A 21,981-nucleotide genomic window follows, 5' to 3' on the forward strand; every position below is an offset into this window, starting at 1 on the left:
TTCCTAATGGCAGCAACAGTGGACCGTCCCTGTGCAATAAGTGTAGATGTGGCTGCTTGGAGTCCCCATTGGGAGCCTATGTGACAGTTGACAATGGAGGAGTCTAACTGGAAAATAACGGTCACCCTATAACATGGAGAGCCTGAAGAAGGACCTTCATCGTAGAATCACCAGGTTATATTGGAAAGAATCCTTAAAAATATGGTTTACGTGTAATAAAAGCCAGAATCACACCTTTGCTTTTAGTAATGCACCATGCACATGTTGGTACACTGTGGTGCCATTGAAGTTGAATAGCACCTTGACACACTAAAGCTGGCCATACACCATACAATTATCTTATTCAAATTTTCTCTAGATTTACCTTCAACTATGTAGTGCAAGGGCCTGCCTGACTGCATACAAATAGAAAGTGTTTAATTTGACCTCATATGGATTTGGTAGATCTAAAAGGAAAGCTGTACAAGAAAATTGTATAATGTGCGGCCAGCCTAAGGGGAGATTTACGAAAACTGGTGCAGCTGTGCATAGTAACCAATCAGCTTTTAGGTTTAATTGTCAAAAGTTTAAATGAACAAGCTGAAGTTAGAAGCTGATTGGTTACTATGCAGAGCTGCACCAGTTTTAGTGAATTCCTCCTAAAGCTGAATACACACTATACAACTTTTGTTGTTCGATTTCCTTTAGATTTACCTTCAACTATGTAGTGCAAGGGGCCTGCCTGATTGCATACAAATTGAAAGAGTTTAGGTTTGAACCTTATATTATATGGTTTTGGTAAATTTAAAGGAAAAAAATCGAAAGAAAATTGTAAAGTGTGTATCCAGCTTTAGGCCTGATTCACACCTGTGAATTTTTAGTGCATTTTGCAGATTTGCTCTACAGAACGTGTTCCATAGGAAACCATGTTAAATGGACTGTAGTGCAAATCTACAAAATGCAAAAAGCACTAAAACTGCATAGGTGTGAATCAGGCCTTAGGGTCCACTCACACAAAGTATGGTGGGACTGTGTTTGGCGACTATTTCAGCGCAGTCACACCGCACCCCTACCACAAAACAAGGCAAAATGCCTAGTCTCTGGTGTGGCCGGTTCACAACGCTATGTTGGAGTAGTGTGTGTGTGTGTGTGTGGGGGGGGGGGGGTGCCTTAAAACAAAGTACTTTTTTTTTTTCAGCAATTTGCGGGTCACCACATGCCAGCTGATAGAACTCTAAGGAACATGGACTCTGGCAGGACTGTACACCATCCGCTGCATTGCAACTCAGCGGCTGGTGTTTGGTCCAGTTCAGCAAAGTGTTAATGTGCCGATACCGGCGCATCACACTGTTTACTTTTTTTTTTTTTTTAAACAAACTTTATGAACGAGCCCTAAGTGCACACTGCAGTTCTCGGTAACCTTAATGCCAGTTGGTGTGTTCCCAGGTGCAGTTTTTTGGACTTTGGGGTGCGATATAACACGAGCTAACATATGTTTTTTCATACTGCGATTGTGTAAATAATGGATATAATACAAATAATTAAAGTGTATTTCCACTTTTGCAGGCAAATTGGGATACCGCCTACTTGATGTTTGTTACATGTTCGCATAGTATATCTTTAAAAAAAATTGAAAATTGCTCATTACCTTAGTTGATTAAAAATCCATCAGAGAAGTCTTACCTAGTTTCCCTCTGCTTTGTAATGGTTAAACCAACTTCAACTGCAAAAAAATAATAAAGGCACAATTTTTTTTTTTAAACGTGCCTTTATTATTATTTTTATGCAAATGAGCCTGCACAATATTGCAATCACGATCAGTGGGGTGCAGGTGCAATGCAAGGCTCCTGCAGTCTCCTCTTCCAGATCCTAAGACCCCTTTCACACTGGGGCAGGGCTTTAGCGTCAAAGTGCCGCTAGTTTTATCAGCGTTTTACTGCTGTTTTAGCTGCGCTATTCGGCCGCTAGCGGGGCGCTTTTAGTCCCAGCTAGCAGCTGAGGAAAGGGTTAATAGCGCCCAAAAAGCATCGCTGCCGAAGCGCTGCTCATTCATTTCAATAGGCAGGGGCAGTGGAGGCGCGGTCCAAAGATGCTGCTCGCAGGACTTTTTCTAACATTCTGCAAGCGCACCGCCCCAGTGTGAAAGCATTCGGGCTCTCACACTGGGGCTGCAGGGGAGGCGTTTTTCAGGCGCCATTTTTAGCCCAAAAGCGCCTGAAAAACGCCTCAGCATGAAAGGGGTCTTATCTGTAGGGAGGTACGGGCTTTCTGTTGGAGAGCTGGAGGAAGTGAGGCGATAATCACTGCACTTGTGTCCCATTGAATACTACAAATCTGTCTGCCATGGTGGCAGATCTCTGTGCATTAAGGTTGCCACCTAATCCCTTTCAACCCGAACACGTAATAATTACACAGGCTCTGTGGCTGATTAAGGTGGTAATTAAACTCACTTGGTGCCTGATCTACATTAAATTAGCAACAGAACCTGTGTAATTCATATGTGTTCGGGTTTAAAGGGATGAGGTGGCAACCCTACTGTGAATGAATGACATGGGTGCACAGGCAGAGCACCAAAAAGCTGCACTGCTTTTAAATCTGACCGCTGCTGCGGGGAGCTGAACCCCTGCATGCTGTCAGAAGGGGAGGAATTTTGGGGGTGGGGGGCCACATTGAGTGACCCTCTAAAGAGGGGGCTGTGGAGTTAGGTTCACTATAATTAAATTGGAACTATTGGCAAAACTTTTTTTTTTTTCATTTTGGATAGAGCAAGGGAGGGGTTATAACCCCTGTCTAAGTTTTCCCCTAATCTGTGTCCCATTGCAGGGATTTCCCTTCACTTCCTGTCCCATAGCCAAACAGGAAGTGAGAAGAAATCCATGCAAATTCAGGGAATTCCTTGGGGATCTTCAGGTCACCAGAACTAGTGTCCCCATTGGAAGATCTCCCCTCTATTACTTTTCTGGGGACAACCCAAAAATTGGGGATTTTCTTTTACTTTCAATATTAATGGTAAACAGGACAATAGAGATGGTGAATCTCCCTGACAGGGGGGCACAGAGAGCAATAAAAACTGGAAAGCATTCTAATCCCTCTCCACTCTATCCAAAAGTAAATAAAAGTTTTGCCTTTAGTTATACTTAATACTACTTATATAACCCTGCCTGTATTGTGCTGGTAGACCTTTATTATCAGTTGTAAACTAGATATGCACACTGTCTGTTCTAACAAAGGCTGGTTGGTACATTGTATGGTAACGCTCTTTTCCCTCTGTTTGCCCTTCTAATTCTATGAAATTGTTCAGAGTAGCTTGTAGTCTTGTTATATAATCCTGCACCAAAGAAACAACTAGAAAGGTAAGAATTTTTTTTCTCAATTATTTTTTGGCATACTGTGTGAATGGGAACACACAAACATATAGTTGGGGGGTTCTGACATTTAATTGCAGAAGTGCAAATGGACTGTAAAGTGTATGTAAACCCAAAATCTTTTTTTTTCCAATATGTTTGGCATCATGCCTCGCTGTATACACTTATGAATTTGTTGCAATGTTTCTTTCATGGAGCTTCTTCCGGGAACACCACACCCTGTTTCAGGCTAAAAACATTAGGCCGCTACCATGCAATTTACGTTAGCATTGGCATCCTGCCAGAGACACTCCTTCAGTTGGTCATTGGAATGTGTATCAGGTATGTGCATGCCTCCCACAGACCTGATAGAAAGCCCAAGGCCTTATCCACATTGGATGTTTCTTATTCTTTTCTAGACACCTTTCCCTCTGGAAACAGCATTTTGGCAGAAAAAAAAAAAACACTTGTAAACGCGTTAAACGTGTTTAGGCGCGCTAACCGTTTGGGGTAATAATTAATTTAATTGGCTGGAATAGTCCTTTATGCTGACCACCACCATGAATTAACACTCAAGTGGTAAACAGGCCTAGCGTTATTGCGCGCCAAGCGGTTTTTATTTTCTGCCAAAATGCCGCTACTCCAGAATGCACTGGCAGTAGGGTTTTTTTCTGCCTCCATGGAGAAGATTTACTAAAACTGGAGCACTCAGAATGTGGTGCAGCTGTACATGGTAGCCAATCAGCTTCTAACTTCAGCTTTTTTAATTAAGCTTTGACAATAAAACCTAAAAAAAATCTATATGTGCATGGATACATAGGTTAACATGCAAGGGAGTTAAAGGGGTTGTAAAACCTTGTTTTACACAGAGTGGCCCCGATTCTCCTCTTCTGGGGTCCCTCAGTGGTGCTGGTGGCTCCTCCCTGCATCGAGTGTCCACGTTGGAGAAGCGCTCTCCTTGGTCACACAGAATGCAGGACTCGCCCTTGGCGCCGCGTCACTGGATGTGATTGACAGCAGCGGGAGCCAATGGCTGCGCTGCTATCAATCTATCCAATCAGGACACGACACATAAGCTAGTGCTGGTGTGCTCGTTCCCGGCCGGAGAAAGATCGGGGTCAGGTAAATAAAACGGGGGCTGCTGCAGCACCACAGAAGGTTTTTCACCTTAATGCATTAAGGTGAAAAACCATGAGGGTTTACAACCCCTTTAAGAGGCAGGAAAAAAAAAACACCAGACACCACTAGAAGCGGCTGAAGAAAAACTTTGTCCGTGTCCAGACCGTGGTCTGCAATTTATTGACGGCTGCTATAGAATCTGGCAGTAACAACACTTTCTGTTGCAAGCCAACAATGCTAGACTGTTGCCTTTCAAGTCACAGCAATGTGGTCAGCTTGCCATGTGAGCTCCTCTAGTTGACCATTGGGCTGTCTAGCAGTCTGTAGGAGGAATGCACATACCAATGGCCAATACATACGAATGGCATGGCAGCCAAAAGCAATGATACTTAAATTTCTTTGCAACAGAGCCACAAATCTGTATCCAGTGTCTACTGAGAACGTATTTATCATATTTTATTAGTCCCAAAGGAAAATTATTATTTATAGATTTTGGGTTTACATACATATATATACATACATACATGATCTGGTAGGTCAAATGCTAAGCATGTTCAAGACAAGGTTTTAGAGCCCATTCACACCATGGCTTTGTGGCAACACACGCTATATGCTTTGGTACAATGGGGTCTCATACATTGTAAAAGGTACCACAACGCACCTTGCAATGGATGTGCATTGATTGCATGCACCATTTTTTGGCAACACATTGGATGTTTGTTACGCTGCAATGCATGTCCTTTGTCAAGGTCTGTTGGGCTGCCGTTCAAATAAATGGAACATCATCATAGCAACAAATTTAATGTGCATTAACACAATGCTAGCGTGTAAATGGGCTCTTATTCTGCTCTACTTTGTGTTTGACCCATCTGGCCTTAAAGACAAACCTTTACCAAAAAACTGCCTATGCGTCTATGGGGTGTCTGTAGATAAAAACAAGTAGTGTAGCTTTGATTAAAGTTGAATAATAATGTCCTTGCTATAGGTGTAGGCCGTTTACGTACCTCTTGAAGCCTATTTGAAAAACTGCCAGAGATTCCATCATCCCATGCTAGGACGTTGCTAAGAGACTTTCAGATGTTACAGTTCACTTCCACCATTACATGAGCTCTCTCTCCCATGACATAGTAGCTCTGAGCTTAGCGGCTGAGAGCTTGCTCTTGTGATGGTAGGGGTGAACAGTAACAGCTAGAAACTCAGCAACAAGGATGGGATGATGCCATCTCTGGAAGGTTACAAGGCTTCGGGAGGTATGTTATTGGCCTATAAGGCAGGATGGGATGATACCATCTCTGGGAGTTCATCAGTTAGGCTTCAGAAGATAGGTAAATAAATGGCCTACATCTATATAGAGAGGGCATTATTCAACTTTGGTCAAACCTGCAGAGTTTGTTTCTATCTACAGATGCTCCTTACTTGCATAGGTGGTTACTTGGTATAAGAGAACTATGCCTTCATTTTTTTGACAAAAATATGGAGTCAGAGATTGGTTAAAAAATTCCTTAACTTCGCATCCCAAGGTCTTGGTTTTCAGAATTATATCACACTGGAGTGCCCAACCACGCCAATCTTTGTACCTAAAGAACATCGGTCCCCAGGCACTGGAGCTTGCCGTCTCCATTAGAAAATGATAGCTTACCCTTTAGATTTTTCAACAAAAACATAATTGTACAGATCAGAGATTGGTTAAACGATTCCTCAACCCTGCACCCCCGAGGTCTGGGTGTTCTGAATTATATCTTACTGGGGTTCCCAACCATGCCAACCTTTGTGCCCAAAGAACACAGGCCATCGGGCACTGGAGCTTGTAGTCTCCATTAGAAAATGATTGACAAAAACATAATTGCACAGATCAGAGATTGGTTAAAAAAATTTGTCAACTCCAAGATCTGGGTAATCAGAATTATATATATATATATATATATATATATATATATATATATATATATATATATATATATATATATATATAATTCTGTATATATATAGCCCAAAAAAACACTGGTCCTTTAGGCACAGGAGCTTGTGGTCACCATTAGAAAATGGCTGCTTACCTCATATTCTGTGACAGCATCCATTGAGGACTTCAACAAATTCAAAAACATTCAACACAGCCATATAACTAAACATGAACTTTATTTTTTTTTTTTCCATTTTCATATTAGTTTTTTTTTAATCTGTCCGCTCGTTTGTTGTGGGTTTTTTTTTTCCTTTTTTTTTTTAACATTTTTTTGGTACATGGTGTACAAAAAACTGGTGCTCTGGACAAGCTGTGAGATGACAGAAACATGGAGGGGGAGAGGTGGAGAGAGGAAAGAGGGGACACTAAGGATCAAAAAAAAAAAATAATAAAAAAAGAAAAAAAAGAAAATACACAAAGCCCCCTCGACTTTGCCTTATCCCAACCCTCCACACACACACACACACACACATACACACGCACGCACAATGAGTAAATAGGGCTGGAATATCCCCTCTGCCTCTAACTCCACAACAAGGCCGGTAACTGCATTTTTTTTTTTTTTTAAACAGGGAGCGACTTTTCAAATAAAACCCTGAGAGACCACATCTGTTTAAAACGAGTGAGATTGTACACAGTATTCAGCGTAAAAATAGGGGGGACAAAAAAAAAAAAAAAGAAAAGGGTCTCAGAGTTCCTGCCAAAACGTCCTGTACTATCACAGGCTCAGTTGGCTGAAGAGTTCCATCAATGGCCACTTCTCCCTTGCGTTTCCTGATCTGTAGAACCGGACATTGTGCTGTTAAACGTATTATGGCTTTCAGGCCGGATACAAGCGGGTTAGCCCTTTTGCTGACAGGGGGGGTTACTCTACCAACAGCAAAAGAGTTAAAGCAATACACGGATCAGAAAAAACGAAAAAAAAAAAAATATATAAAATAAGATGGCACAGTTACACTAACTGGGTGCTTTTTTTGTTTTCTTTCATGACGGCGGCGCGCCTGTGCTCCCGCCTCCAGAAATTGACTTTTCAACGCTATATTTATTATTTACATATATATATTTATATAATAATTTCCCCTAGGTTCATGGCTTTTTAAAGGTTTACAGTTAACAATAAACAACAAGAGACAACTGGGTGTAAAAATTTAAAAATAGGAAAAATTAAAAAAAAAAAAAATGACGAGTAAAAAAAACTTAAGAAAGCTAATTTAAAAAAAAAACAAAAAAAAAAAACACGGCACAAGGAAAGAAAAAGAAAAAAAAAACATCCATCCCCCACCCCCCACTAAGAAAAAAAAAAAAAAAAGAAACAGACAATATAACACAGCCCCAGTCACTGACTTCCTGTCCAAACAGGAAGTGCTGTTACAAAGCAGTTTTGTTGGCTCCCAACGGTCTCATAAATATCATGAATTATATAAAGAAGGCGTGGGATCAGACTGTGATTTCATCCTCTGGACATAACCTGCATCATATCCCATCAATAAATAGAAACGCCACCACAAATATAAACCGCTCACGGGCGAGGCAGAACGTGACAATCTTTAAAAAAAAAAAAGAAAATACATTTTAAAAACGAAATATTTTCTTCACTACAGGCTTCGGCGTTCGTGAGCGCCTTCTCGGCTGTACGGAGGCAGCCATTTTTCTGAAGCCATTCTCAATGGGATGAGTTCACCGCTGATGTTGGCTCAGTCAAAATGGCCGCGGCTGCGGTTGGTAGGCCTCAGGCAGGCTGTAAATTTAACTGGCTATGAGCGAGGGAGGTTCTGTATGGTTGGGGCAATTGTTTGTTTACTTTAATTTAATTCATAGATGTAACAAGGCCCACATTCTAAAATTAGATTTAAGATGCTCTTAATTATTCAAAATCTTTGAAGCTTCTTGAAATTTTTGTTTTTAGTTTTTTTTTGGGTAGAATGGGAAGAAGTTATATTTTATATCAGGTACAATTTCTCTGACCCCATTGGTTAGCTTTTCCCTTCACTCCCTGTCCTTGTGAGGATTGTACAAGATATGGGACATGCAGCTGTTATTGAGATAGGAAGGCAAAAATATAAAAAATAAATAAAACATGGTCAGAACCTGGCCATTAGGCCTATTGGCCCATGCAAGGTAAATTTCCCCTTTGGAACACCCAGGATGCTGCGTACAGCTGTCCATAGACATGAATAACTGTACAGGGCTGTGCTCAGGTATATACCAGTGCTCACATAGATATGGGTGTATGCAAAAAATTTTAAAATTCTATTTTTTGCATTTACTTGTGTTGACGATAGCACCAGCATTTACCCGAGTACAGCCACGCACAGCCATTCATGTCCATGGGAGGCTGTATGCAGCACCTTGGCTTTCCAGGCAGGGACTGTATGTTGCTCAGGCGTCCATGTGCAAGAGGCCTTGTTCTGTATGTATGGCATCATGCCCCATTATATACCATTTTGTTAAAGCTGAACTCTGGCAAAAAACAGTTTTTGGCCATTTGCACTGTAGTGTGGACACTGCTGTATTATGTAATACTCTTACTTTCCACTATCCCTGTACAGTACAGTCAGCGAGTCGCATGATCTCCAACTTGCCCATTCTGAAGCAGTCTGGCATTCTTTTCAATAAATATAAAGCATTCTGTGATTGGAGGAGGTGCAGCTAAACACAACATTCTCCCCTCCTCCAATCAATGAACGCCTCGTATTTAATGCAGTGCTTCTATTCTGAAACTGTCTTGCATTTTTTTTCTGTGAATGCAAGTTGCTCTGTGATTGGAGGAGAAGATCAACACCATGTTCTCTCATGCAAGACATTCAAAGTTTCGAAATGGGTGAGCTGCAGAGCAAGTGACCCGCTGTGATCTGTGTACTCCAGTTGGAACTAAGTTTCAGCATCGGATGGTTGGGAATGAAAGTAAGAGTGTTAAAGTGTCACTAAACCCATAACATAACAAATTATCAATAAATATTGTATTACATGCTTTTCATACTCTGTCACTATGAGATTCGTTTTCTGTATTCTGCAAAAAACCTGGTTGATCCTGCTGCTCTCTATCTCCCCCTTCTGTCCATGTCCCCAATACAGTTGGGAATTTTGCAGAGCAGTGTTGGCAGCTCTGCACATGCTCAGTTTTCAGTGAGTTTCTATGCTGAGCATTTCCTCCCTATCACATCTGAGCAGCCCATGTGACTATAGAGTTACACATGTGGGCTTATACACAGTGGTCAATGACAGCCCACTCCCTCCTTCCTCCTCCATGCCCACTAACTAGCTAAACACAATGGGGGTGGGATATTGCATGTAGATTGATGGAGGCTTTACCTCTCTTTTAGGCCCCTTTCACACTGAGGCGGTTTGCAGGCGCTATTGCTAATAGCGCCTGCAAACCGACCCGAAAGTGCCGCTGCTTTGTCTCCAATGTGAAAGCCCCGAGGGCTTTCACGCTGGAGCTGTGCGATGATAGGACGGGAAAAAAAGTCCTGCTAGCAGCATCTTCGGAGCGATGAAGGAGCAGTGTATATACCGCTCCTGCCCATTGAAATCAATGGGACAGCGCGGCTATACCGCCGGCAAAGCGCCTCTGCAGAGGCGCTTTGCGGTGGTTTTTAACACTTTCTCGGCTGCTAGCGGGGGGGTAAAACCACCCCCGCTAGCGGCCGAATACCGACGGTAAAGCGCTGCTTACAATAGCGGTGCTTTACCGCCCCCCGCCCCAGTGTGAAAGGGCCCTTAGTCTAAGACATAGGCTGGAGGAGGGGCGTGACACAGCCTGTGACTGGCAGAAATCCATCCACACCATGTTATTGCCAAAAAAATAATAATAAAGATTTGATTTCATATATATATTTGTATAACAATTTAAAACAGTTTATTGATATTATTTAATTCTACTCTGTATTCCAAAGGCTTTTTTTTTGAACATGTGACCAGCAGCAGAGGACTAGAAGCTCCTCCTGCTTATGTTTCCCTGCAGACAGGCTGGGAGAGAGCTGGGTCATGTGACAGCTGTATATCGATTAGGAAAAAGATGTTTTTTTTTTTTTTTATTAAAATAATTACAGTGCCTTCATCCACATACAGAAAAAGAAGGGACAAACAAGGTGTGTTTAGTATCATTTTAAATAACACAGCACTGATCACATGTTTCATTGGAGTTCATTTAGTTTTACAGCGCCAATGGCCTAAAAAAATTTTGGCCAGAGTTCAGCTTTATACAATTTTTTTTTTTTTTTTTTTCTGAATCTGTTGCAACGTTTCTTTGACCTAGAGATCCTGCCAATAATACCACTTCCTGTTGCAGGCTGACAACACTAAGCCATTAGATCACAACTGGCATCAGCGTTGTCGAGCCTGCCTTGTGAGCACCTTCAGTTTTGGCTTTTGGGCTGCCTATCTGATAGAAGCTCACACAGTAGGCCACTGCTTCTTATGTGAGGCAGTAGTTCAGCCTGCAAAAAGAAATTGCTTGGAAAGAAACTTTGCAATAAATTCACAAAACAATGTGCTCCAGAAAACTGTATACAAGGAGACATGATGCCAAACCTACGGAAAATCTGATTTTGGGGGTTACATACAGTACAATTTCCCATCCTAATAAGAAGCAAGTGTAAATCTTTTCAATGGGAACAAGGATAATAAAAACTTGACAGAGGCTTTAATCCTTCCCAATTCTATCCAAAGAAAAGAAGATAACACATTTTAGCTGGAGTTACCAGCCAAGGGAGTTAATCAAGGAAGGTAAAATATAGAAAACAGCACAAATACCCAGCATCTAATTCCCAGCAATGAGACAGAAATTTGCTGTGATTAGGATCTGATTAAGCTAATGATAAGGCATTTCTTGTTCACTGCCAAGAACACATTTTATTCTTTGACTGAGTTTTTAACGGGAACCTGTCAGGACAGAAGTTTCTGGAAATAACTATGCCAGCTTGTTTTTAAAGATATCAAGAACAACAGTACAGAGTAACCAACTATACTCTGGAGGAAACCACGCACAGACATAATAATATGCAGATTTTTGCCTAATTAAGGTGATTAAACAAACATGTTGTTAATACTGAGCCCTGGGTTGGCACAAATAACGGAGCATCCAACTTGCCCAGCTTGCTGGCTATCTAAGACATTACCCAGAGCGCCAATGCCTGTCCAGGAGGGGCCAAACTTTCTCATCTTGCATAAAGCAAGGCCTTACAGGCTTGGCAGTGCTGCCTTTGTGTTATTACCTACACTGTACCAGTCTTTATCTCTGCATATGCAATTGACTCCTTGGTCACAATTACCATTATGAGCAGGGTCCAGCATGGCTGAAGAGATCATCCTCTTCATCTGCTGTTAGCAGCCTTGTGAGCTACTTATTTGGCCTTTTTTGTAGTTGCTCAACTAGTATGTCTACCCAAGGGTAAAGGATGTTGCTAGGGTCAAAAAGACCTACGAAATTCTGATGAGCTACTTTTTTTGGCCTTTTTTTGTAGTTGCTCATGTAGGATGTCTACCCAAGGGCCAGGGCTGTTGCTAGGATCCTAAAAGACCCAAGGCATCTCAATAAGCTACTTTCTGGCTTTTTTTTGTAGCTTCTCATGTAGTATATCTACCTAAGGGTCACGGGTATTGCTAGGATCAAGAAAGACCTAAGGCAACCCAATAAGCTACTTTTTTGGCTTTTTGTTTGTAGCAGCTCATGTAAATATCTACCCAAGGGTCAGGGATGTTACGAGGATCCTAAAAGACCTAAAGGAATTCTTATGAACTACTTTTTTGTAGTATATTTTACCCAAGGGTCAGGGGGTGTTGCTAGATCCTAAAAGACCAAAGGCATCCCAAAGAACTACTTTCTGTCTTTTTTTGTAGCTTCTTGCGTAGTATATCTCAATGACAGTCAGGGGTATTGCTAGGATCAAAAAAGATCTAAGGCATCCCAATGAGCTACTTTTTTGGCTTTTTTTGGTAGCAGCTCATGTAATTATCTACCCAAGGGTCAGGGATGTTGCTAGGATCCTAAAAGACCTAAGGAATTCTCATGAACTACTTTTTTGTGGTTGTTTTTGTAGTATATCTTTACTCAAGGGTCAGGGATGTTGCTAGGATCTTAAAAGACCTAAGGCATCCCAATGAGCTACTTTTTGGTCTTTTTGTAGCTACTCGTGTAGTATATCTACCTAAGGGCCAGGGGTGTTGCTAGGGTCAAAAATGCCCCAAGGCATCCCAATGAGCTGCTTTTTTTGTAGCTACTCATGTACTATATCTACTTAATGGGTCAGGGGTATTGCTAGGATCAAAAAAGACCTAAGGCATCCTTGGGTACCCCCATCTAGTTAGAAAACCATGAACAGCACATATTAAATTTTTTTCTTTTTCCTCTCCCTATCCTTTCTCTTTCCTTTTTTTTTTTACCCCAACTTTTTCCTTCTGCCAGTGTCCCTAATTCTTCCCTGAGTATTTCTCATCTCTAGGTTTAGGGACCAAAAGGGAACCTGTGAAAATTACTCTATTAACCAACTGAACTCTGGAGTAAATAAAATATACACAAAATTAAAAAGACAATCTTTGGAATTCATAAAGAGTGTTTTGGATATTCTTTAGAAATCTGTAGTATGGCAAATGGTGGAGTACATTTACAGGCAGAGATGCTATTTGGAGGAGTTGGGGTAGCAATGGAAATCAAATATCCCATTTAGGGGAATTAAAGACAAATTTTGTTGAAGAATTGTCTCAAAATATGACACAATTACACGTTCATGACAATTAACTATTTACTTCAACATTTGAAGGGAGATATATATATATATAAACACATATGGTCTACGATGAAAGGAGAATCGCGTACCTTCAGTTGCGATACCACACGTAAAGTATTATCCTCCTCGTTTGTTGGCAACAATCTTTATTGATTTCAACCGCACGGTAGTTACACCTATTACCTTTTATTGGCTCTCTGTCACACACATATTGTAATTAGTACCTTTAATATATGTGAATTGATGCCCTATGGTCTGATTTTTATCTTGAACACTTCAAAAAGTGGATTAGACTAAATACTATAGATGGGATGCAATTCTGGGACAAACCTAGATCTACACTCAGATAAAACTCTAGATCTATGCTTAGATATAAAAGTTAACCACCCCCCCCCCCCCCACCACCAAAAAAAAAAAATGCAAACATATGTATAATTTTAAAAAAATAAAAATAAAATAAAGACTCGGTGGACCACTCTTCTTTGCTGTCAATTTTCTAGGTTTCTATCTTCATTTTTGTATGTTGCTCTCTGTTTAAATAAGGCTCAATATTGCTACATATCGTAAAGATGCTAATTACAATATGTATGTGACATATACAGTAGCTAATGAAAGTAATAGGCTTAATTGCCTTGTAGTTGATATCTATAATGAGTATTGTTATATATAGGCAATAAACGAGTAGGAGGATTCCTTATGTGTGGTAATGATACTTGATTCCCTGGGGGATGTAGACAAGATTGACTTTTTAATGGTGTGTATAGTATATAGTAAAGCATATGTTAAGACAAAATTTTAATCAAAACAAACGCAGTACATCTCTCCAATACATGCACAGTCCCCCCCCCCCCATTTAAAGACCCTGCAAGTACAAAAAATACCTCTTGGTCACTTATTGGCTGAGGACGCAGTTTTTGTCAAGTTTTCTCTTGCCAAACTACTCAAGCCCACCTACTTCGCCCATCTATACAACATAAAGACTAAATCATCCTGTGGTCCTAAAATGGACCGGGAGGGCGAATTAATCAGAATTTCTGACATGATCAATAAATAAAATGTTTAATGCATAATTTGTATGCTCTCTGCACCAAACTGGGCATTCTGTATTAGAGGTAGAGCGATTGTACTCATCTAGCCTTTTACATCATTTGTTTCTAAAGCTGCAGGCTCTGGAGTGGTCTTTATCCACACTTCACTACTCAATTGCTGAATACATGTTGGGAGTTTTGATTGCTCCTTCTAGGTCATTGGCTCATTAGTAAAGCAAGGATCGGGGGTGTTGGCTCTGAAACCTGCATATATTGCTACCCTTTACCCCTCCATACAAGTTTATTTTAAATAATACATAACTGAAAATTTGTAATCTCATTGAAAGCCTGCCATTAATAATGGGCGCCTTCATTGCTGACCCCATTTTTAAATGCTGGTTGCCTATCTGTTAAGCCGATGTCTTGGCCTTAGTACTTTGAGTTAATGAGCAAGTATGCAGATCAGAAAAGTCAGAAGACCTTAGCTGCATATTTGTTCAGTGAAAAAAAAAAGAACTGAAGCCAAAAGGTCAGCATATTAGAGAGGAAACTTGGACTTTAAGGTGATCTCAGCATTTCCAGACTCCAAATTTCAACCATGGCAGTGGGTACGATGCAGTTAATATACAGCTACCTAAACTTGTCCTTATATTAGCTTCCCGTAATTCAGAACTTGGACTAGGAGAGAAAGGGGCAGTACTGTGAACCAATTAGGCCATTGCACAGTCTCGTCAACCGAACACTACGAAGAGAGTGGTGACCTCATCAGTTTAGTGATGCTCCTTCAATATCCAATCCCATTGCTGAAGGTGAGTCCTTAGACTGAGCTGTACTGGAAAACTGAAATGGACGTCAGAGACCTGGCTATGCTTGCTGGCAGGTATACCTGGATCACATGATTAGCTGAACAAAATTTCACTATTTTTGGCAGCTAAGACAGTTTAAAAAAAAAATGCAACCATGTTTTTAGCCGCCTATCTGGAGTTCAGCTTTAAAAACCTTTTTTTTGGCAAAAGAGAACAAAAAGAAAGAAGCACAAAATCACATCTTTAACAGCCCCCAATGAGTCAGAAGCATTAAGTGAAATGATGTGGCTCGGCACAGCTTTCCCACATAATTACTTTAACTTGCTCCTCTGGCAGAAACGTTTGGGTGTTCTCTCGGTCCCGCTGAACACTCGAGATTGCTACTGTAAGCAGCTGATTGCTGCATTTATTTTGACACAAGTGATAAAATTAAGTGTCTAAAAGTAGATGGTAACTAATTACTGCAAGCAGACCCCGCGCGGATTAACGTCGGCACAAATACGGGTGTGCAACGACTGTAAAAGTTCTCTATAGGCGGCAGGGCTGGTTGGGCAGGTGTAAGTGGCTGGTAACCGGTTCATGCACAGAGCTCACAACGCCTCAACCCAGCTTCTCAAATCACTCTCGTTCTCCCGTTTAAAGCTGTAACTTATGGCTGCACTCGCTCCCCCCGCCGCCTGCCCTTCCTCGCTAGGGACTCCAAGCTGTGCTGATTTTTGCCTAATTAAGGCGATTAAACAAACATCATGCTCTTAATACTGAGCCCTGGGCTGGCACAAATGACGGAATGTCCGGCTTGCCCAGTTAAGTCATTACCGGGAGCGCCGGTGCCTGTCCAGAATGTCCAGGAGGGGCCAAGCGTTCCCATCTTGCAAAAACAAAGACCTTCCAGGCTTGTCAGTGCCGCCTTTGTGTTATTAACTATACCAGGCTTTAATGTCATTGGATGCAACTAAATCTTCCCTCATAAATACAAGTTTTCTAATGTCTTTCACCTTCATTATGACCAGGGTCCAGCATGGCTGAAGATGATCTCTTTTCACTAGCTGTTAGCATCCTGATGAGCTCCTTTTTTGTAGCTGCCCATATAGCATATCTACTCAAGGGTCAGTGGTATTGATAGGATCCTTAAAGACCTAAAGCATACTAATGAGTAACTTCTTTGGTTTTTTTGTAGTTGCTCATGTCATATGGTCTACCCAAGGTGTCAGGGATGTTGCTAGGATCCTAAAAGACCTAATGCGTCCTGATGAGCTACTTTTTTGGCCTTTTTTTGTAGCAGCTCATGTAATATGTCTACCCAATGGTCAGGGGTATTGCTAGGATCCTAAAAGACCTAAAGCTGGTCGTAGATTACTCTATTTTTTCCGATCAGCCAATCGGGTGCAGCGCTGATCAGCGAAAATGTACAAATCATTAGGTTGACCCCTCTCTAAAAGGAATGGCCATAGATGGATTGAAATTCATCCGGTCCCTGCTGAACGGGCCAAATATCAATCCATCTATGCCCAGATTTAAACATCCTAATGAGCTACCTATTTGGCCTTTTTTTTCCTGTTTCTGCTTATGTAGTATATCTACCCTAGGGGCTCAGGGATGTTGCTAGGGTCCTAAAAGACCTAAGGAATCCTTGGGTACCCCCATCTATTGTTAAAAGCTGCAGATTGCAACCGTACACAGATTCATTTACTTTTTTACTCCCCATCTTTTCTCTTCTTCCTCCTTTTTAACCCACCCTTTTCCTTCTACCAGTGTCCCTACCCATCACATAAAGTATTTCATCCCTAGGTAAAAAGACAAACTATTGGCCTGCTGGGGAGTGTCTGTAAAACAAAACAGCACTAGCAGTTAGCACTCTATGACCCCACTAATAGCCCTGAAGTTCAACCACCTGTGACCCTTTGGTATTTGCTGCTTATTTTCCAATAGTAGGAGCACAGCTTTGCAAAGGGGCTGTAATGGCAGTGATCTCTACAGTCTCAGACATATGTCCCCAGTTTTTAACATCTTCTGCAGCAGGTTTCCAACACCACCAATGGTCTTGTTAGTATTACAAATACTAAAAATTACATGTGGCCCTTTAGTGCTTTCGGGAGATGCAGTTGAGGCCCCCTATATATCAGCAGTTGAAAACCACTGGTCTATAGGAAATGTTAACTGCAGATCTAAGACCCCAGAAACCTGGATTTGTGCCCCAACTGTCAAGTTCTACCACTGCCAAGGGTGTAACTAAACCCATAGAAGCAACTTCTATGGGGGGCAGAATGGTATAATCTATATATCAATTTATGCAGGAAGCAAAAGCATGTGGCAAATACATTTGGGGGATATTATTAAAAGTTGGAGGTTTGGAGGAATGCAATTAAGATTTGGGAACCTCTATACAAGTTCTTTCAAACAATTAGTATTTTGTATCACTAGATCAGTGGTTCTCAACCTCAGTCCTTAAGTACCCCCAACGGGCCATGTTTTCAGGTTTTCCTTTAGTTTGCACAGCTGCTTATAATCAATATGAATGACATGGTATTGATAAGAGCTATTTTATCAAAGGGAAGTTCCCAAAACATGGCCCGTTGGGGGTACTTGAGGACTGAGGTTGAGAACCACTGCATTAGATAAACTGCTTTCATTATTGAGATTAAAGAGACAAGGGGCCCCATTATGGTTTTGGTATGGACCTCGTTATGGTTTTGGTATAGGCCCCCACCACACATAGCTATGGCTCTGTTTCTTCCTTTAGCTATGACTACTGAGTTTGAACATGCTCACATATTTCAGGCTGCGAGTAAATGGTGCTGTTTTCTTATATTTTAACCCTTTAGCATGTTTACAAAATGATCATTTTAGGCCTTGTACATACAGTTTTTAGTTTGTGAAATACCAACATTTACGACAAGATATTACAAAATATTTGCAAAGCTTTTGATAAAGCTTAAACAGCTTTGTTGAAACTTCAGTCCCAACTTGTGGAGGTTAAACACAAATATTAGAAAGGACCAGAACTGTGGAAGCTGTGCCTTAAAGAGGCAAGCAGTATTGCCAGTGGTCTCCCTGCAGCTGATCTTTTCTCCAATACGGACTTAAATGCTTTATTCTATACTGTCTCTGTGTGTAGGCATCTTTTTGATGGCAGGGCTTTGCTTCTTCATGCCAGAGCCACCATCCTACAGGATGGTGTGGAATTATTTAAGAAGCAGCAGGAGATGTGCAGAAAATACAGATCCACATATGAATGAAGCAGAAGAAGGGAGATCCTTGCACTGCAAATCCTAAGGTACAGCTTTCTCTCCAGCAAGGAGAACCGTGACCTGCACAATAGTGACATCATCAAATCTTATCGCACATCTTGATAAGACTAGCAGTTCACATGAGCAATTATTCCTTTTATTCACTGCAAATATACAGCAATAGGGGTTCAATGCACAGGATGTGCACTGCTAATTTTTTATACAAATTCAAGACAACTTCCTAAGCACAATTAATATTTTTAAGAGATAAATATTCCTAGGAGGTCCACTTTAATGGGAGTGCTGACTGTCACTTTAAACAATCTGATATCAGGCTTTCGTAAGCTTCAGCACTACTTAAAGCTTGTTGAAAGCTTCTAGAAACCTGCTAGTAACTTGTTTAAATTCACAGACAGCACTCCCATTAAGATCCGTGTCCATCCTCTTTCTGGATCTGAAATTTGCTTTAAATTTTAAAAAGTTGCCTGAAGCTTTATTAAAGCTTGCTGTAGACTTTGCTTATTCACATATGTACACCTGTATGTACAAAGCCAAAAAGTGTACTCTGGAAAAATACTATTGTTAGTGGGCCATGAAACATAAAAGACAGGTTGGTTTATATGAAAGAGTCTTTAATAAAAGACGTGGGTAATATGAAAGACTTGATTTTATTAAAATGGAAATGAGTTCCATATTTTTCAACACATAATTGCCTTCCTGTCCTATAATCACACAGAAGAAAATTGCGGTTGCCACTTTGAAGCCATCCCAAAATGGCAGCTCACATAGGACGAAAGGGGTGCTCAGCAAAGCAGCATAAATATTGTATCTGAAGAGGTATGGGGATTTTTACAACCATTTTTGGGAATGCCATTAGAAGCTCTTTCATGTAAAACAATCTCTTTTTCTCTGTTTTAGATTTACTGTTCCTTAAAACTACATTTAGACACCAGTCATTTCATTTGCACATAATACAACTGCCCTAGAGAGCCTATGTACGGCCACAGTCAATGCTCACTTAAATCTTGCACCCATCACGTTCAGCAGTCTCTACACCCGGTTATTGACCCTCTTGTGCTGTAGGCGGCGCAGCAATAAGTTGACACTGCTGATCCTCTTACAGCAGAGGCTGAGTCCGTCTTCCCTTCTACCCATCTTCTATGGTTACCTATCCCCACATTTTCTCTGCTTCCCCATTGCCCACCCTCCAAAAGGAAAGATTAAATTAAAAAAATCAGGTTATTAATACTGTGTTGGGATTTGTTTCTTCTGTGTCTTTTTTTTTTGTTTGTTTCCCTTTTAAATAAAAAACTCCTCCTTTCGCTTGTGGTTCTCGCCTCCGTTTAGAAATGCTTCTCGGGCTTCGCCATGTTCATCCAGTCCACTTGCTTCGTGAGTCAGGTATGAGCCTGCAAGGAAGTCGCAAGGTTAATACTGAACTCCAGGCAGAAATAAAAATACATAATCAATGCAGTTCTGTAGCCTTTCACCTTAACCACTTGCCAACCGGGCCATAGCCGAAAGATGGCTACAGCGAGGTCTGCTTCTTCTGGGAGGGTGTCCATGGACGTCCTCCCCGAATGTCACTCTCGCGTACCCCCTGGGGCGCGCTCCCGGAAATATCCGTGACTTCCGGGACTGGAAGACCCGGCGCATCACGGATCATGGTAAATGGCCACTGGTAGTGGCCGTTTATCATGTGATCGATCCGTCAAATGACAGAGCGATCACTTGTAAACAAACCGGCGTCATGTCATGACACCAGTTCCTCCCTCCCCTCTCTGTACCGATCTGTACAGTGCGAGGGGAGAGGGGGAAAGATCGTTTGTAGCAGCACTGTAGGCTGGATCTGTAGTGCCCACAGTGCTGCTCAGTGCCAATACTCTGCACTACTCTGCCCAATACATTTTAACAGAAACAAAGAATTTTTTTTTTTTACAGAATTTTCAGTCTTTTTTGATTTATAGCGCAAAAAATAAAAACAGTGCGAGGGGAGAGGGGGAGAGATCGTTTGTAGCAGCACTGTGGGTTGGATCTGTAGTGCCCACAGTGCAGCTCAGTGCCAATACTCTGCACTACTCTGCCAATACTCTGCAATACTCTACCCAATACATTTTAACAGAAACAATTTTTTTTTTTTTTTTTACAGAATTTTCAGTCTTTTTTGATTTATAGCGCAAAAAATAAAAAACCCAGCAGTGATTAAATACCACCAAAAGAAAGATCTATTTGTGTGAAAAAAAGGACAAAAATGTCTTATGGGTACAGTGTTGCATGACTGAGTAATTGTAATTCAAATTGTGAGAGCACCAAAAGCTGAAAATTGGTCTGGTTAGGAAGGGGGTTTAAGTGCCCAGTGGTCAAGTGGTTTATGCATCCTATGCATTAAGGTGAAAAAAACTGACAGTGACTGCCCCCCCATTTTACTCACCTGAGCCTGTTCGTTCCCTCGGTAGAGACGCGCTCTTCCTCTCTGCCCGGGGTTCTCGGCTCTTGATTGGATAAATTGATAGCAGCGCAGCCATTGGCTCCAATCAAATCCAATGACCCAGAGGGCAGGGCAGAGTCTGGCATTCTGTGTCTATGCACGCAAATGCTGGACTCGGGAGCGCGCCTGCAAGGTAACCCCCAGAGAGAGCACTTCTCCCAGGGGGTTTACCAATGTGGGGAGGAGCCGCAAGCGCCGCCGGGAGGACCCCAGGTGACGGTGATCGGGGCCACTCAGTGCAAAACGAACTGCACAGTGGAGGTAAGTAGCAGCCCTGATCATACTCTTCACAGGTCCCTTGCTGGCACTCCTGCCCCCTCCCTCCTGCCGAGTGCCCCCACAGCAAGCAGCATAATATGGGGGCACCAGAGCCAAGCCACTGCTCTGTGTGTCCACTTAGACACAGAGCCTTGGCTCAGCCCCGCCCCTCTCTCTCCTAATAGGCTCATTGACTTTGATTGACAGCAGTGGGTGCCAATGGCGCCCGCTGCTGTCTCAGCCATTGAGGAGGGAGAGTGATGGACAACTGAGGCCCTCGTGTAACATCGCTGGGGCTCAGATAAGTATTAGGGGGGCTGCTGCACACAGAAGTTTTTTTTATCCTAACGCATTAAGACAAAGAAAACCTTCTGACTTTAGAACCTTTAAGGTAAGAAAAACCTTCTGTGTGCAGTCCCTCACCTTATACTTACCTGAGCCCATTCTCGATCCAGCACAGCTCTTTTTGCTTTCTCTCTCTCTCCATACAGGAAAGGCTGATAGCAGTGGGAGCCATTGGCTACTGCTGCTGTCAATCAAATCCTCTTACGAGGCAGCAAGGGACGGGGCCAAGCCGCACTGTTTATGTCACTGGAGGCAGACAGCGCAGCTCGGGATTGAGCCCGCAGGTGTGCCAGAATAGGAACTGAGTTCCTATGGTGGCACACCACAAAGAGGAGGTGACAGGGGACCCAAGAAGAGGTGGATTAGGGATGCTCTGTACAAAACCATTGCGCCAAGCAGGTAAGAATAACATGCGTGTTATGTAAAAAAATATATATATATTTTAAAGTGATTGCAAATTCTATCTTAATGGTAGTAGTAAAAGGATACTAGACGTGGATTTTCACAGGTTATCAAAATGTGGACAAAGTTTACTTGAGCCCAATTGGCCTGCATTTGGCAGCTCATCACAAAGACAGGGATCCACCCAGGAGAGGACATTCACCTGGGTTGAGAAATCCAAGTGTATTTGGTTATAGAGTGCGCCAAAGGCAAAATCTTTGGTAGTCTTTTCTGTTCAGCCAGCTGAATAATAAAGAT

At 41.8% G+C, this 21,981-nt stretch overlaps 1 protein-coding gene across 1 annotated transcript in view; it reads right to left on the reverse strand.

The window, feature by feature from the left end:
• Nucleotides 1–13,546: 13,546 nt before the first annotated feature.
• The window catches only part of CADM4 (cell adhesion molecule 4), a 623,347-nt gene continuing 614,912 nt past the window's right edge, over nt 13,547–21,981 (reverse strand). The window contains exon 9 of the mRNA XM_073601979.1: nt 13,547–19,600. Coding sequence (XP_073458080.1) covers nt 19,491–19,600 — 110 coding nt within the window. The 3' untranslated portion in view covers nt 13,547–19,490. The remainder of the gene's footprint in view (nt 19,601–21,981) is intronic.

Source organism: Aquarana catesbeiana, linkage group LG10, assembly GCF_042186555.1.
Source record: "Aquarana catesbeiana isolate 2022-GZ linkage group LG10, ASM4218655v1, whole genome shotgun sequence".
In the NCBI taxonomy this organism is placed as follows: Eukaryota; Metazoa; Chordata; class Amphibia; order Anura; family Ranidae; genus Aquarana; species Aquarana catesbeiana.